The following is an 18,381-nucleotide window of genomic DNA, read 5'->3' as shown; positions in this document are numbered from 1 at the left end:
ATAGGATTTTTCACCTGTCAGGTGTTTGGGTGAACAGGCATTTTCAAAAATTTCTCTTCAATGTTTATAATGAGGGTGCGGGAAAAAGAGAGAGAAACCTCACCAGGGAGGGCCTTCCCTGGTTTGTTTTAATTCATGCTGGGAGAAAGTTGGGATAGAAAGAAAATAAATAAAGGAAATTTCCCAAATGGGAAACCACTACTAAGAAGGCCCTGCTGTGGGTCAGCACCAACGAGGCAACACCCAGCGGCGTCAGCATCAACCAGGGCTCCCCGCTGATTGTAGGACATTTTCAGTCACCTTTTATATTAATCACTTCTCTGGACGTAAACACACCTGGGTCCTTCAACCTTTATTCACAGGAATTTTTCTCAAAGCCCCTCACCATCTTTGTCACATTTGACTCTTACTCCCTTCGTCGTCATTCAAGCACCTCCCCCTGCCCCCTCCTAAAAAAAAAATGGACCACAATAATTAGAAAGTAAAAGGAGGGAAATCAGGAAAGCAAAAGGCATTCTCCCTCCCTTCCTTTTCCCCCCCTTCTCCCAGGAGATGCACTCACTTGAGTCTCAAGCTGCCCCTCTCTGCCCTGTAGTCAGAGCATGTCTGTGGCCTAGATGTGCCACCTCCACTGATGACTCCCGCCCAGTATTCTGCATCACCATCCATGTCTCCTGAAGGGGGAAGCGGCTTCCTGCGCACCTGGCGATAAGATTGGCGGAAGTTGGCTTCTTCCTCATGCAAGGAGCTGAGCTCTGAGATGGTATTATTGTCTGGGATGAAAGAAGGCACAGAAATGCTGGAAACCATGGAGATGATAAAAATAACTCAGGAGAGACATTGGGGAAAATAGCAATCTAACACTCGTGGATTGTTGGAGACCCTTCACATACCGGAACAGAATTAATTCATATGAAGGAATTCCTCAAGAAACACTAGATGTTGTATAGAATATCTAAATATTGTATAACAGATCTATCCTTTCTGGATGGATTATTATCTGTAGAATTTTTTCTTTTGTGAAAATAAACATTTTGTGTTTGTGTGTGTGAGAGAGAGAGAGCGCGCTATAAAAATGGTGAGGGGGCTATTGAGTTGTTGGTTTTATTTTTATTATGTATTTGTGTGGTTTTTATATTTTGATTTTATTCTGTGAACCACCCTGAGACCCCCAGGTATGGGCTGGTATATAAATTCAATAAATAAAATAATAATAATAATAATAATAATAATAATAATAATAATAATAATACTTGTCCCTGTTAAATCAACCTTATCAGAAATGTGGATTTAGTTATCAAAAGCAATGCTAAAACTGTTTTTCCTTTACCCCTTTTTATTAAAAAATATAAACATTCAAAAAAAGATCAAAGCAGTGTACATAAAATCATTATCAATGCTACACAGAGAAAATCTGCAATTTAAAAAAAATGAGGATACATGACTAAATTGTATTTTATTTCTGGGTAGGTTTGCTGAAATAAAGGCACTAAAAAGCAGTAATCTAAAACAGTATAGTGAGGGCATCTGCCTAATAGGCGGGCAGTTCAAAAGCATAAGTGCTGCCACAGAACAAGACAGACTACAGAACAAACATTAAATGGCACTTGTAAAAGCACCAATTCAGAAAAACATGAGAAAAATGTGGATCCAAAGAAGGTAAAAAGGGAAAGGGAAAGGACCCCTGGATGGTTAAGTCCAGTCAAAGGCGACTATGGGGTTGTGGAGCCCATCTCGCTTTTCAGGCCAAGGGAGCCAATGTTTGTCCACAGACAGCTTTCCGGGTCATGTGGACAGCGTGACTAAACTGCTACTGGTGCATGGAGGACCGTGACGGGAGCCAGAGTGCACGGAAACGCCGTTTACCTTCCCGTCGCAGCAGTATCTATTTATCTACTCACACTGGTGTGCTTTTGAACTGCTAGATTGGCAGAAGCTGGTATAGAGCAACGGGAGCTCACCCCGTCACACGGATTCGAACCGCCAACCTTCTGATCAGCAAGCCCAATAGGCTCTGTGGTTTAAACCAAAGCGCCACCCGCTCCCTTACAGATCCAAAGAACCACATGGCTAGCTCTATGTGTCAGTGAGAGATGTAGTAGTACTGTATCTCACCATCAATCGTCTTTCATGTAAGAAAGTAAGAAGGTATTGGAAAAGCATTTCTAACTTGGTGTGAGGGTCTGCTGCTCAAAAGGAAAAAGGTACAGGAAATCAACTCCAGCTCCTGACTGCACCCAAGTAGATTTTTTGGGATTCTGAATGCAAAACCAATGTGAACACTGTATTGCTCATAAATATTTCCATATGCATTTTTTTCACAGGTACTCCTCCATAGCAATAAAACATAGGAGAAGCAACCTACTGTGTGTCAGAATTATATGCATTCTGTCTCACTCTTTCTGGAGTGGGAGATAGACTGGCTCTGTGTGATTAACCAAACTTAGCTTTTTAAAATGACGTGCTCTTTCCCTCCCATTGCCTAACCCACTGAACATAGTGACATCTGGATCCTAGGCATCCCAATCTGGAGGAAACCTTTTTATAGTATTTCTTGTGGGTGGAAATGGCAGCATGTTCAGTGATGACTGCTTGAGTACACCATGTAATTTTTTAGTTTTTTCCCTCAGAGCTGTGATTAAAGTCATTCCTTGAGTCTGTCAAGTGATTGAGGCAGCTTGTGTATTTCTGACAGCCAGGACCAAGTGGCACTAATGGGCTGAATCTATTGAATGTGTATGCTAAAAATAGAGGGCAGCATTTTTATCTGTATTTTTTTAAATACCGGTAAAAAAATCTGTATTAGACGTATCTGAATGGACTTGATGAGTCAGTGACTTGGACCACCTCAGTATGTAGCAATTTATTTCCTGTTCTCTTTTGCTAGAAATGATGGATGTGTACAGACATACATAATGTGGTGGTGAGCCCTATGTGGAAATGCACTCAATGTGTTTATCTCTCCCAGACTGAACTCAGAAGAAACCATTTCTGTGTCTTTACAGCAGAAGGCAATTGTTCACAGTGCTGGTTGGTGGAAACTGATGGCATTACTAACTCACCTTCCATCTCTTTCCTGAAGCACTTTTTTCAATATTTTAAAAACTGTTTCCAATTTAAAAAAAAAATGGCAGGGAGGGAGATGAATGTGCATGTGATGCAATTAAGAAAGGTGGATGTCTTGCTGAAGAAACATGTTATTTCGCATCCTGTTAGTAGCCCAGTCTTCACCAAATAGTTTATATCAGTGCGATCACCATTATAGGTTAAGGGGACAGGCGAGTTTGCATTAACATTCCATTCTATTTTGAATGAAACAACGTTGGGTTTTACTAGAAATAGCTGAACAAATTCCATCTCTTACATCTCTCTCGCATCCTCCTCGCTGGGTCGAACTGAGCCAGTTCTTTCTCGACATAGTACAGCACCTTCATAGAATCTCTCTCTTTGTCAGCCTGGATTCGGTAGCCTTTCCGCACTGTTGGAGAAGTAGTAAATAACTGGTCAGTATGTATTCTTTCCAAAAAAATAACTTTCAAGTCCTCCTAAAGAATCAAATCAGGATGCCTAACTAGTTCCTGATTGCAGGGGAGAACAGAATCTTATGTGTTCGTTAACTCAAAAGCCACAGGTAAATTCACGAACAGTTAGACACTTCCAAACCCTGAAAGATTTCAGTGGAAGAGTCAACGCATTCTTCTCTGGCACTGAAATAAGTGGACCTTTAAAATATGGAACTATAAAGTGTGGGATCATGCCTAATTTGAATAACAGCAGTGAATGCCAGTTTCCTCAAACATTGTGTTTATTGCCTCTTGCCAACAAGAGTGTCTATGATGTGGTGTTTCTTCTAATATGAAAGTTTTTTTTTATTACAATAAAACTTTATTCATCTTATCCGTTTATGAAACTTTTTAACTGCTAGTGACCTTGATGGAAATTAGAGTGGCATTATACAGTCGTCATCTCTTGTAGTCCCAGAGGTTATTTTGGCCTTTGGATATCTATTTGGGTAGCTTGCATAATTTCTGTAATTGACAGGGAAATTAGCCATGCCACCCCCACCCCTATTGCAGCTGTGTAGTAGGAAAAATATATATCCTATTTTGTAGAATGTAGATATTAATATCAGAGTGAGTTTAGATCTTTTGACTTATTCCAAACCATTAAGGAAGACACTCCTAAAATAAAAAAATGAGCTTAATGGGGCTTACTCCCAAGTAAGTGCAATATATTTGCAGCCTTAAAGAAATGTCTAGTGTGGTCAGCAGTGGCGTAGCTAGCCTCTGCGCTGCTGGGGGCGGTGGCAGCACAGAGGCACCCCCCCTGGGGGAGGGGCACGACGCGTGCGTCGTGACGTCATCATGACGTCACGGTGCATGTGTATGCAGAAAGGGGGAATTTCCCCCTTTCCTCGCCCCCCCCCAGCGGTTTTTTTCGGCGGGGGGTGGTCAGCTAGGAGGGGGTGACAGGCGTGACACCCCCTCCTCGCTGGTCGGGCCCCCCCCGCCGGAAAAAGCGGCGGAAAGGGGAAAAAGAAGCAGAGCAAGCGCTTGAATGCGCCTGTTCTGCTTCCTTTCCCCGCCCCCCCCCCCAGCGGTTTTTTTCGGCGGGGGGTGGTGGCCAGCGAGGAGGGGGTGACAAGTTTAACACCCCCCCTCGCTGGTCGCCCCCCCCCCGCTGAAAAATAGCCGCTGGAAGGGGGAAAAGGCGACATGCCCCCTATTCGGGTCCGCCCGGCGGGGCGGGGTGGCAGGAGGCGGCCAAAATGTCGCCCCCCTCCCCTTGACCTAGGGGTGGCCCGCCCCCCCTTGCGACGCCCCTGGTGGTCAGTAAAGTTATTGTGAGTCATTCAGTCAGCATTTGATTCCATTAGCTATTCCATATAAATCAGAGATGATTATAGTAACCCAAGCAACAGTATTTATAACAATTGCCCATGCCTGGCACCTGAGAAGTGAGAGGGTGGGAAGGATTTAGCCATGCTTTATAATGTATGCAACCAATTTAAAGTAGTTTCAGAGAAGCAGACCCAACACCATGTCTAATAACAATGAAATGAAAAATGCAATGGGTTGTTTGTCTGTTTTTCAAAGTATGTGTCATCTGAGCATCCTAGTTCAGTACAGCCATTTCTGTGCAGTGACATTTAAAGCGCGCACACACACACACACACACAACTGTGGTCTAACATGTTGGGTTGTTTATGATACTTTTCAGTTCAATATAATTCTGCTTTTGGTCAAATGCTGATTTATCACTCCTGAATCTGCTCCAGATCTTTTCGCTAATAATGAAAGAATGTTTTAACAGTTCCCCTTAACTCATCCATTCTTATTTTGAGTGGAGGAGAGCAGAAATGCACAGATTATTTGAACCCTCTTTCCAATGACTTTTCCAATGATCCCTCAAAAGGTCAGTACACTAGTACAAGGGCACAGGAGTTTTATTGCTAGCATTTGGTCATCAATTGCTTTTTCAGGAATGTCATCTCAGTGCAGTACTGTTATTACCAATTAGATTCTTCCTTCCGAAATGCCACATGCAGTTCCAAGAGCTAGCAGTACAAGCATTTGATCCTAAAGTATTGCACAGGACTGTTGATAAAGAACACCTGCCATTTTCTTTGGCTGCCTATCTCTCTCTTAATCACAGATCAGTACTGATTCAAAGGCATGTGTGACATAATCTACCCTGAACCAAAAGCACATGGAAATATGCACTGAGCATGCTGCCACCACAGTGAACACTTGAAATGGGGCATGGTTTTCTTCTAAAAAAAAATCCAGGCAAAATACGTGGTGGAAAAAATATAAAATGCCATGAATTTTTGCTCATGAGTGGTAGAGATAAAGCAGAGGAGCAAAAAGAATTTGTGTTTTTACTTTGCATGATTATGCAAACTTGCACATTTCTTAATTTTGAAATACAACTGTCCATCAAAAAACAAAGACGTTTGTACCTTATTTTTCAGGAAAAATCACCCTTTCCTAATCTTGAAACTTTCCCAGTTAGAATGAGGATATCCCTTGGTTTTGTTAATTTAATTACATGTGAATACACTTGTATACATTTTCCTCCTGTTCTGCTTCATTATATTCATTTGAATATAATCTGCTGTTATATTCTGACAAAGACCCAGAAAGCATCCAGATTACCACTTTGTCCTCCTGTGCTGGATTCACTTGCTGCCAAGGGAGGAAGGTGTGACTTCTCCATCAGGACAGCATGAGATGGGACTCCAGTCGCAGAGTGGACAGAGGGGATATAATAAGGCCCAGGGATTGATGTAACGGTTGAAGGGTATCCAGCCTTCGCAGCCTTTCCTGCTTCATACACTGGAAAAAAGGTAATAATTAAAAATGAAGCATTCACCCTGTAGTGCTTCCCATTTAACAGTTTGTAACCGCTCTTGATTTTAGCAGCAGAAATTGCAACAGCCAATTGATTCTTCCAAGGTCTTTTAAATGTGATGATACTGAACCCATTTTAAACAAACAAGCTCAGCAAGTGTCATCAGAAATGTTTTCATGTTTCAGAGATACTATGGTCTATGTATCTTCAGCAGCAAAATCAGGTTCAGGTCATAACAAGACTTTCTATCAGGTATATTTCTGCAAAATAATCAGAGGACTTGTTTATTTAAAAAGGGGATTAATTAAAAATAATTAAACCACCAAGTAAACAAATGCAGAACCTAAATGAAATTTGAGGGAAATTGCCCAGAAGCCTAATTAGCAAAGAGCATTCACCATGTAAATAGATTCTGTTTAATTTATCTTATAGCGTCATAGCAGTTCACCTTTAATACTATTGGAAGCCTAAAGCATATATTAAAAGCCTGCAACTAGTTGGCCAAAGATTCCAACTTATATCAGAATGCGATTTGGCTTCTCACAGCAGACACAGATGTGCACTGAGCATTCGTGCGACTGATATTTCTTTCCACACAGTCACCCTGATCCAGCAAGATCTGTGTGTGGAAGAAAGCTTCTGTGCATGCAACCAGATGGATTTAAGATGCACACCTGGCTGCTCATTTACATCTGCATTGCTATGGACATCCAGTCACCATTCAGCTGACTGGTCCATCTTTAGATTTATTTAACGTTCATTTGGCTTCTGCTGTTGACTGAAGTCACTGACAAACATCAAGGAGACATCAAAATTCATCAGTAATTATGCAGTCACTTTAAAAAAACAACAACAACCACCTTTTCAAAGTTAACAGTAAAAACAATGGGTTGATTCCATTGCTGGCTTTTGAAAATCCCCCTATCTACTGTATCTCTCCACACTATTTTCCTTCTGTTCAGAGGGTTTAACAAACCCTCATGAGGTGTTTCCCAGAAGGAAAAGGCAGCTGCAGTAGAAGATAAGACAAAAATCGAGTGCCCCAGTTTGCACAAGTGTATTTGCATACTACTGATGGAAAGCCACCATTGGATGCAAGAGACCCAAGGAAGCTGCCTTATACAGAGTCGAACCATTGGTCCATCTAGTTCAGTATTGTCTACACTAACTGACAGCAGCTCTATAGGATTTAAGAAAGGGTTCTTTCCCAGTCCTACCTGGGCATGCCAGAGTTTGAACCTGGGTCATTTTGCATGCAAAGCAGATGCTCTACTATAGAGCTACAGCCCAACCCTATACAGATACATACTCCTCTCATCCAAACCACTGAAAGCCTGAACAAATAGATGGGCCTTAATGTGTTTTTCAAAAGGCTAGCAGGAAGGAATACTGATAATCCTCTTTCCAAGGGGCTGTTCAAAGGGTGTTTTAAAACTTCATAAGAACTAGCTGCTCAACTCCACCCAGAGCCCACAAGTTGAACATAGCTGCAGCTGGATTAGAGCCAATCTATTTTGCAGTCACCCCATGGATGATTGACATCCATATGAAACTCTGCTCTGTGAAAGGTCAACAAATACACGTTTGGCTTCTCAGCTCCCAAGGCAATTGGTCAGCCTGATTTTAATGAGCAACAATACTTCAGGGCTAGCAGCTGGATCCTTCAGTTCCGTGAGAAGCACAGGAGGAGAAATATCATTTTAGCAATGAATACAGCAAGGAAGATGGTGTATCTACACAAAAAAGTGCTTCACAATTTGGCCCACATTGTGAACAAGTCACTCACATGCCCGTGGACAGCAGCAGGTATCTGGGCAGCAGGGGCAGCGGACGTAGCAACAGCAGCTATGGGGGCAGCACTGGCACCAGCAGATCCCAACCAGGAGGAAGAAGAGGAAAACCCCCAGGATCACCAAGCCCACAAACACCCACTCTAGAAAGAGAGAGACACAAATGTGTCAAAATGTTAGGACCGTTAGCCAGTTAAGACTATTTAGATGAATTCACATGTGTGTGTGTGTGTGTGTGTGTGTGTTTACAAAAATCTTGGAATGTACTAAAGGACATGTAAATCAATTGAATTTGATAAATGAAAACATCTATTAATGCTTAGAAGGAAAGGCCACCTTCAATATTTTTCACTCCATACAGGCAACGCCCTATTTATGCACGCTCAATAAGTACGCAACCACGCACAAACGCATCATACCGAACCTGGAAATGACCCAAAAACGTCACGAAAACATCACCAAAAGTGCAGAATGGGGCTCCCTCACTCCCTCATATAAAACTGTCTCGGCCCCTAGGAGTCAGCACCTATGCTATGATCTATGTTGTTGTTGTTCGGTCGTTCAGTCGTGTCCAACTTCGTGACCCCATGGACCAGAGCACGCCAGGCACGCCTATTCTTCACTGCCTCCCGCAGTTTGGCCAAACTCATGTTAGTAGCTTCGAGAACACTGTCCAACCATCTCATCCTCTATCGTCCCCTTCTCCTTGTGCCCTCCATCTTTCCCAACATCATGGTCTTTTCCAGGGAGTCTTCTCTTCTCATGAGGTGGCCAAAGTACTGGAGCCTCAACTTCAGGATTGCTTCTATTATACCTAATGTTTACCTGGAGACCCAAATAAAGCTTTAATTATCCAAAGATGGTACTGCTCCAAGAAAAGAAAAGTGCTTTTGCCCATCTCTCATAGCAAAAGCCAAAAAAGCAATGGGTAGGCACAGACAGCAATCTACTAAGTGGTAAATGGTGGTGATTTTAAGAAAATAACAGCTCCTCCATATAGCGCTGTCTTGTGTTCAGTTGTATGTGCATGTTAGGATTTTCCTGGTAGTAGCAGTCTCCAACTACACCAACATAGGGATACACACAACAGCTTTATATAAACAACACTGGAGTATCCATTGCAGCAGTAGATTGAATAATACCCTAAATCTATCTTGCCTGTAGGGTTTTTAAAACATCAACCCACAAATACTACCAAACCGCCTATCCATGTATGTCTGCATGCCATAGGGTAGTTTTAGCTGTGGGACACTACTGAACAAAAAACTTAATTTCTTACTAAAGCTGCTTCTAGACTGTCACTAATTTGTGGGTAGAATGCAACATAGCAATTGTTTGATGCAACATCATACAACCTCCCCGCAAACAAATCAGAGAGAATACTCAATAAACAGCGGACATCATAGAATCTCCCCGCAAACTTTGTGAAAACAAATCTGGATGAATGCTCGATGGACAGGTTGGTATGGAAGTAACCCAGGTGAATGGTCCCATGAGTAACAACAAAGTCACCATTGTCTTTGCATGCTACGTGTCACTTGCTAAAACCCTGGTTGTTCTCCCCGATTGCTAGTTGCAAGCAGTTGCAAGCAGTTATGGAAAAGATGGGGAATCAAGGGCATATGCACAAACAAGGAGCAGATGAATGCACAAGATGCTGTGGTTGAATGGGAAGATAAAGTAGAAGAAGAATGGATAAAGTGTTAGATGACGGAGTACCTGGCATAATCTCCACAGCAAAACTGGGCAAGAGATCAGCAAGCAGCCCTGTCCTGCCTAGAAAAGACAGAGGAGGGGGAAGAAGGAGAGAGGTTAGTGCTGGAAAATCACTCCCTTGCCTCAGCATGAAGCCTGCTCTTGTGTTATGATGAGGTCTCTATGCTAGGGATGGGGGAGATATTTGATTCAGTTTCACATTTGGAAGTGAATTCACACTTTCCAAAACAATACAAGAACAAACCCACAGCCATCCTGCAAAATTCGCATTATTCCAAATTTTGCAAAGGAGTTTGCCAGCCAAGTAACGTGTAAAAAAAAATATGTACCTGCAGGAGTAAAGTGTGCATAAAAATGCATATAATAGTGAAAATAACATACAAAATTTATTCTGTTAGAGAAAACTACTACCAAAAAGGGTATATTGGGTGAGATTATGTACAAAAATATTATTAAGAGAAATTCACACTAAAATGCTGGTGAATTTTCATGAGGACATTCTTTTTTTAAAAAAATGTTGTAAACTGATATGTAAATGTGGAGAACTGAATTTAAGATTAGAAAAATGAGAAACTAGTATGATTCATGAGTGCTTTCTCCCCTTTCTTATTTCTCAGTGAAATGTTCAGGAATGGATGCAGTACCGTTTCTGCACATCTTTAAATTGATACTGATTTTAAATAGGTAAAGGGTAGATATATGCAATAGCTGCAGGATACATATTACACCATTTAGCTTCATGCATGTATATGTCTCTTAATGAAACAAGACAAAAATAATCATTTTGGCCTAGACTTTCAGTATATATGGCCTATTCCTTTCGAGACTTTATTATAGGTAGCAGTCATAAATTCTGCATTGAGCCTGCATAGATTGCCTCCAGTTGACATGGAAACAACCTGGCTCAGCAGTGCTTTACAGAAAGGAAAGGCTTGACATTGTAAAACAGTGCTGTCTGCGTACTCCACATTTGTGCTAGTAGCAACTTGGGTCATCCCAACCTTGATTGCCTCTGGTACTTTTAGAGATGTCGGGGGGGGGGTGACCCAGAGTTGCAGGGAGTTGGGGATAAGGTCTCCTAAAGAAAACTGATATTCCTAAAATTAGCATTGTAATCTGGATTTTTTTTTGTTGCAGCTAAAGCACTGATAAGATCTCAGTTAAAATGGAAAATGCAAAGAGCTGAATTATTTCCACCATCAATCCTGGCTCTTGTGAATACCCCAGCTATACAAAACATTGGCCCAATTTCAACGAAAACATAATTTTATCAGCATGGTAAGTGGTAACCCGTACAGAGTTTAACATTTTCACCTTCTACATTTTGTTACAGCTCTTGGTTAAATGGTTGCAATCGAACATTTTCATATCCAATTCAAGAGCCACCTCATTAGCATGATTAGATATCATCCTGAGACCTGCAGGTTTCTTAATTGGTCAAAAAGTAAATCTCCACAAGGAGCCATCCCAGTGTCAAAATAATCCACAAAATTACTGTGGATGACCTACAGTAGGATGTTCAGACAGAAATGTGTATGGATTAAGTTTCTTGGCACTCAGAAGCTCCACAAGTGCACCATGAAATGGCAAGAAAAGGAGAGTCATCTTGAATACAATGTTATGTTGCAACTTGCTCTTAGTAGACTTACCCTGTAATCCTAATGCATCTTCATTTAGCAGTGCCATTGGATTCAATGGGACTTAATCCCAGGTACAGTAATTCGATTACAGTCCAAATAGTCATTTTGCTCTACTGTATTTACCCGGTATTTAGAATCCATTCATGAGAAAGGGCAACATTTTATCTTCAGGAAGTTATAGGCCACTGGCTACAGGATTCTAGATACAAACTCTGTCTCCACATCAGTCAGCCAGTTCTGCATTAAGCAAAATTTAGACTAAGATCACCAACTAGAATTCAATTCTTTCCTACTTCTAGTTTTCCCTATTGAATAAAAAAGAGGGCTACACTTATTAAGACTACAGTATATGTTTCTGGTCCCCTGACCATGAGGCTGTTGTCAAAGCAACAATAAAAGCACTCTAAAGTCTAGTAATGCTTTGCTACCTGTTGCATTTAATAAAAGCTGCTGTTATATCATCAATCATGAGTGGCTCTTGGAGCCATAGTGGAACGTAAAACTGATTCTGCAGATAATGTGCTCACATTTCCTTATAACAATAATTGTTTCTATCACCAATAGTTTTCTTGAAACTATCTTTGGGCTGAACTATATGTTACACACATAACAAAAGGCCAGTAGCTCATTTTCCTAGAGAAAAGCAGTTTGCACTGGAGAAGCAACAGCACAGGGAAGGGATCTTTAACTTTCAGAGTGCTTCTTCCTGCTCTCTTTTCTACTGCTATCCCTACAAGGTCCCATGATTTAAGACATCTGGTGAGGATACGAGCACGGTTATGCTGGAAAAGGGTGCTACTCTTTCACAGTGTAGTGTGGGAATACACTCCGTGGGTATCTTTGAACCCGCGATTATTTGTATTAAGTTAATGTCAATTATGTGCACTATTTAACGTATTCTTCCGAGTAGAAGTGAAAGTGAAAGCAGGGCTCAGTAGGCGTCTTGCCACTGAGATCCCTCCGCTTAGACTTTTTGGTTCCAAAGGTTTAAACTTGTTAATGATCGGTTAATCTGCTTCCCGCCTTTTTTTAGGGCAGCAACAGCGTTCTGATTGGTAAAAGTATTGATCATGACGTTGCTCTTTGGTTGTCAATAAAAGGCTGCGGCTCCCCGTTTTAGGCGGAAGTCAGAGTTAGGGTTTGGATGATTCAGATGTAGATAGTTGGGGTTTTGGGGAACGGGTTGGTTGGGTTGGTTGGGTTGGAAGCGCGTGCAGGAGGTAGAGAGGTTAGCCTTGCGGAAGAATTGGCGGTAAAGGCTTAGATAGCTTTAGTTTATAGATTGCGGAAGAATTGGTGGTTCAGAGTCAGCTAGCCTAGATAGTCTTAGAACAGTTGAGGCATAGAGAAAAGTAATAGCCTATGCGGGTCAGCCAAAGCCATCTAAAGAAACAGTGGTTGTCTGTCTTTATTTCGTCTTAATTTAATTTTTCGTAGTCTATTGGCGCTTTTGCCTGGCCGTAGTTTTGGCCACCTTTTATTTGGGTATGTTACTTAAGGGAACAACTTAGGAGGTCGCAAGTGCTTGCAGGTACATTTACGAGGCACTTTTTATCCGAACTACTCACGCACCCTTCAGATTTAGCCTGGCGGACAACGGCGCGGTGTGAGTTTAAGCTCCGGAATTATCAGCCGTCCCGTTTGCAGGCTTGGCCGGCGCCCGTGCAGGAACGCATGTGAGGCGCTGGCCGCAGATCCCCAGCAACTGGAATCCCGTGTGCAGTTGACCCTGTCCTGCACGCGGGAGGCTCCAGCAAAGAATCCCCGCAGTGTAGCATTTTCTTGATCTAACTGTGCCCCTCCAAAGTTCCTATTTTCCTTTGTGTGGGTAAACATATGAAAGGTACCGATCAGGAAAATGGCATGGGCAAAAGGCTACAAAACAATATGGCAGTCCTGATTCAATTCTGCCCTTCCCTTTAAAGAGAAACTAAACATTGGGAGATCCCATCACAAATCTCCCACATTTCATCTAGTTCAACCCTGGACGTAACACTGTACCTATTCCTTCATACACATTTAAAACAGCAACTGCACTAAACACTAGTCTCAGTTGCATGTACTGTATGTTTATGACTTTCAGTCACAAAAACGCAAATATGTAGGTAGAGAAAACTTCTAAACCAGTCTTTTCTGACCTGGTGCCCTCCATTTTTTTTTTTTTTTTACTGCTAACCCTGTTGTCCCTGACCATTGACCATTTTGGCTGGGGCTGATAGTTGTGGGCCAAAAATATCAGAGGGTACTAGGTAGGAGAAGCCTGCAGATACCTGGAGTGTGGGGTCATGTTTTCTAGTTGGGAATTGTTTGAGGCCAAGTGTGAATGCCTAAAGATCTGGAGAACTGAACATCCCAAGCACTCTCAAACTGTGATCTGGCCTCCAAAACAAAACAGATGTGGTAGCCAACCTACCAACCCCTGTGTTCCAGCACATCCTATCAAAACAGTCAGATCGGCCTCGATTGCCAGGGACCATGCTGCACCCTCCACACTCCCACAGAACGGTTTACAGCCAGATTCCAGAATACAGCATACACTTCAGACAAAACACACACACCCGCCCAAAGACTGTGTGTGTTTTGTTCTCGCCTCACAGATTTCTTCTCGCCCTTCCCTCCTGCCCACCACCCTGTCTAATGCGAAGAATTCAATCTCTAAAGGAATTCACTAAGCTCTCTCCTTAGGGGCCAGTTCAAAGCACGGGGGGGGGGGGGTGAGGTGGAGGCAGGGCAGAGGCCATGCCTAGATCTGAACCCAATGACTGTGATATTCCAACAGAAATTAAACAGCACTAAATAACTGTGCCATCAGCCACCTTTCAGCATTTTGATTCCCCCCTCCTTTTACACAAGCTGCATTAATTCAATGATAACCGCTCTTCCCAATGCTGCGTAATTCCGCCCCCCTTCAGAGAACCTCCCCCTGATCCTAGTTTTTAATACCGGCTGTTAAGTAGGCTGCTGAAAAACACTACAGCTGACCCAGCCGCTCTTGTTCATACCAGTGGTAACCACAGCAACGGTAGGGGGGAGGTAACACATGGGCTTGTCATGAATGCTCGCTAATTGAAGGCCAACTTTCCTCCCACAGGGATGAGCAACAAGTGAACCAAAAATATATAATGAACGAGGACAAAAGAACACACTGGGTGAAGAAGGAAGATGTCTGAATACCTCTTGGAGATTTTCAGGCAGAAAATTGAGACATTTTGCACAGTTAGAAATTTGATAATCCAGACACAAGGCAGATGTGACACAAAAAACGTTATTTTTATGGGACTATATGGGGGGGGGTAGAATAGAAATTTGAAGGGTACAGTCAACAAATACACAAGGGCTGCTAGGATGCAGCTGTAATATTCTTAAAGGTTTTGGTTTTAGCAATCTGCTTGAGGAAACACACAAGTCTATTCCACTGCCAACATTCAGTTGCTGTTTACTTCCTAACCACAGTGATGCATAATGAGAGCATGAGCATTCAGGCTTCTAGCCAAGGGGCCACCAACATTTTTGGGTACGTCCAGGGGTACATTTGCAAAATGGGGAGTCTGTCGTGGGTATCACACGCGCATTGCAACCAAGCACACACTGAAACCTAATCTATTGGCTGCAACAGAATGCCTCTTTTAAATCTAATTTCAGCAGGCAAAGGAGACCCTATGGGCACCAGGAAAGGCCTCTGCAGGTGCAGGTTTAGCCACAGGTGCCACAGTGACAACCACTGCTCTAGCCACCAAAGTTGCTTCTGATCCTTTCCCCTGAAATTGCCATCCGTTGTACACTCACTTTTTCATGGGACACCTGCGTTGCATGATTGCTTGCCCACTGCATTCCAGAACAAAAATGAGAGGAAATCCGTAATTAAGATATCTCTCTCTCTCTCTCTCTCTCTCTCTCTCTCTCTTCTTCCCCTGCCCAAAAACTGTGTGTGAGAAAAGAAACTGACATTGGTGCAATTAAAAGAAGCTTGGGGTGATTGTACCTTACTCCAAAAGAGGCAGTCAAACCCTCCCCTCATGACCATTTTCTTTAAGAAATAACTTCCTCAGGTTAAACGGTGACCTAAGCAAACCTTCGTTCCTGTACAAAGGTAAGCAAGGACATTTATTCACCTATTATTGTAATTGTACACTGGGAATAGATCTGAGTCTGGCACTTAGTGGAGGTGCCAAACTCAATTCAAAATCAAAAGCAGGGGAGTACAAAGGAGGAACAAGCTGGCAGTGGAAAATAGCATATTAAGCGATCCAGATAACAGATCATCCATCTTGGCTTCCTGTTTATTATTGCTATTTCTTGCTGGAAAGGGAACTGCAGACATTTGATAAATCAATTGCAACAGTAGCATAGATTTCAGTGTGCCCCCCCCCATAAACGTATTTTTATCGGTGTGGGCTCCAAGCCCTCCTGTTTTCATGTGTCAGTAACTCATAGCAACTATCCTCCTGCTAGGCTGACTAGATGGCCCAGTTTATTAGGATTGTCCCAGATGGTTATTTCCAAATGGCAAATTTGTCCTTGTTACAATAATAAAAAGAAAATCTAGGACATGCTGTCATTGTCTCTATTCCCGCTGCACTGCTGATTATACCTTTTGTATAAGTACATCCAGCAGCTGCCTCTCCGCCGTTTCCCTAAATGCACCTGCTGCCTCTTAAACCATCAACGGAAGTTTGAGCCAGACACATAATCAAGTTGCAAGGAGTGGGCAGCAAAGTCTACAGAGAAGTAGCAGGCACTGATTTGGCATAGCATGTACAAAGAAGAGAAAAGAGCAGATACAGTGAAGTGAGTTACAGTGTTAAAGCAAAGATATACTGATCCAAATAGCAGGGGAATAAATCAGAAGGGCAAACTCAAATATGGGGATGGATGAAGAGAAGTTGTACAATTTTGACAAAGGAAAAATAAACAAATGAGACAAGAGGTAAGTAGGTTGTGGAAAAAGGGAAACATCCTATGAGACAAGACACACACAAAATGTTGAAAAATCACCATGGATGGTCAATGTGAGGGGGTGAAAACACGCAAATGTATACACAGTAAAATAGCAAGTGCAGCTAAGCACAGAATAGGAATTTATGATAACATTGTTTTTGGACATATCGGATTACGGCAGTCTGGTTCCGCAACTCTCTAATGGGAAAAAGGAACTATTGTTCTTCTAGCGATGGCAACGTGTGGCTATTTGGCAGAACCGTAGCACTCGTTGGGCCTCGACATTTAGACATGATCCCATAACAGCATAAAAAGCTGTGGAGAGGAAACACATCTCTTGTAAATCAGAGGGGCATCCAGGAAGCCACTGAGAGATTTATTGGGAGAGTGTGACCATGTAATGAATTCCTCTTTCCTCCCTTTGCTAGAAATAAACTTCTCCTTTTCTGCCTATCCCTCTCTTTCTTGTTTTGTCAATCAAGGGAGGAACAGCAGCAGCTATTTGCAGAGATCAAAGTTTTAACAGGCAACAGAGACCGCCAAGCAGGCTGTTACCATAGAAACCTTAGTAACGGAGGCCTTTGAATTGTGCCGGTATCCTTTGTTAGCTGCATGTGGCCGAGGCTGGCGAGTGAGAAGGAATGATGGGGAAATCTTTGGACAACAAGCACCACTTCTAAATAGTATTAATGGAAGGGGGAGTAGGACTGGGCAGAGGAGACTCAAAGGCTGCTAACAGTGCCATGTGGGCTTGAGGCAGAAAGACTGGGGGGGGGGAGTTACAGCACACTGAAGCTGCAGGTGGGAACTAGCACTCCATCAGAAACAGGCATTCACAGATCATGGCAAAAATAAATAAGGAGTTACTTTGTTCTACCCCTTTCATATTACTACTGTGTGTGCTATTCTGTTAAGTTTTACCCAGAGCAGGTCCATTGAAATTAATCAACATGGTAAAGTTATGTCCATTAATTTTAATACCACCCAATGAATACCACCCACTGTTTGCTTACTGATTTGTTTATAGGTGTCAAGCCTGCAGCAGGATAATGGGACCTTAGCCCCTCATATAAAGCAGAGATTTAGGCTGTGTGTCACACCATGCTCTTGCCAAAGAGCCAGAGTCCTTTGTTCTGAATTGGTCAAGCTAATGAAACTCTGAGAGACACATGACAAGTCTCCCAATGGCTTTTTATTGTTACTGAAATGCAATAGGGGTCAGGGATTAGGTATCTGACTGGAGAAGAAGCAGGGGAAGGAGTGCCTAACCCTTTCCCCTCCCTCAGGCCATTTTCTCTATAGACTACATTTGCACTTTCCGTCATCATGCTGCTGAACAAATAAACAGCAAAGAAGAGAGCAAGCAGGCAGGTGGCCCAGGAAGCCTTTCCATGCACTTCCTGCCAGATTGGGGCAGGAAGAGGGAGGGCAGACAGGACCGGTGCTAGGGTTTCTTGCACCCTAGGCAGACCACCTTCTGGCGCCCCCCACCGCCCGCCCCCCACCAAGGCCTGCTTTAGCGGGAGCCGGGGGTGGTGGAGAGGCAAGCAGCAGTTTCTCCGCTGTAGCGGAGAAGCTGCTGCTTGCCCATCCCACCCCCCACCCCCGCCAAAGCCTGCTTTAGCGGGAGCCGGGGGATGTAGGGGGCAAGCAGCACCTCTCCACTACAGCGGAGAAGCTGCTGCTAGCCTGTCCTGCCCCCCTGCCCAAGCCTGGCCAGCGCCCCCTCCATTTTGGCACCCTAGGCAATTGCCTAGTTCGTCTTAATGGACGCGCCGGCCCTGCAGACAGACACCACAGGCTGGCAGGGTGAGCAAACAGACAAGTGGAGCAGACAGGCTGGTGGCCCAGGAAGTCCTTCCCAGATTCCTCCTATTGTTGCCATCACCACTGTTGTGTGGAGGGGAGGGGAATGAAGGGAAGAAAGTTGCTCTTCACTTTGT

At 43.1% G+C, this 18,381-nt stretch overlaps 1 protein-coding gene across 6 annotated transcripts in view; it reads right to left on the bottom strand.

Annotated features, from left to right (window-relative positions):
* The window catches only part of ILDR2 (immunoglobulin like domain containing receptor 2), a 38,487-nt gene that overhangs the window by 4,140 nt on the left and 15,966 nt on the right, over positions 1–18,381 (bottom strand). For 3 of the 6 annotated variants that reach the window (XM_033146787.1, XM_033146785.1, XM_033146786.1), the window contains 5 exons: positions 9,864–9,920; positions 8,141–8,287; positions 6,159–6,338; positions 3,365–3,478; positions 563–773 (listed from right to left, as the gene is read on the bottom strand). In XM_033146787.1, the coding sequence (XP_033002678.1) occupies positions 563–773; positions 3,365–3,478; positions 6,159–6,338; positions 8,141–8,287; positions 9,864–9,920 (709 nt within the window). The remainder of the gene's footprint in view (positions 1–562; positions 774–3,364; positions 3,479–6,158; positions 6,339–8,140; positions 8,288–9,863; positions 9,921–18,381) is intronic. The other 3 variants (XM_033146788.1, XM_033146789.1, XM_033146790.1) reach the window with 2 other exon arrangements.

This window comes from Lacerta agilis, chromosome 4 (genome assembly GCF_009819535.1).
Source record: "Lacerta agilis isolate rLacAgi1 chromosome 4, rLacAgi1.pri, whole genome shotgun sequence".
Taxonomy (NCBI): Eukaryota; Metazoa; Chordata; class Lepidosauria; order Squamata; family Lacertidae; genus Lacerta; species Lacerta agilis.
The sequence above is the reverse complement of the archived record's forward strand: the minus strand, read 5'-3'. Positions and strand labels throughout refer to the sequence as shown.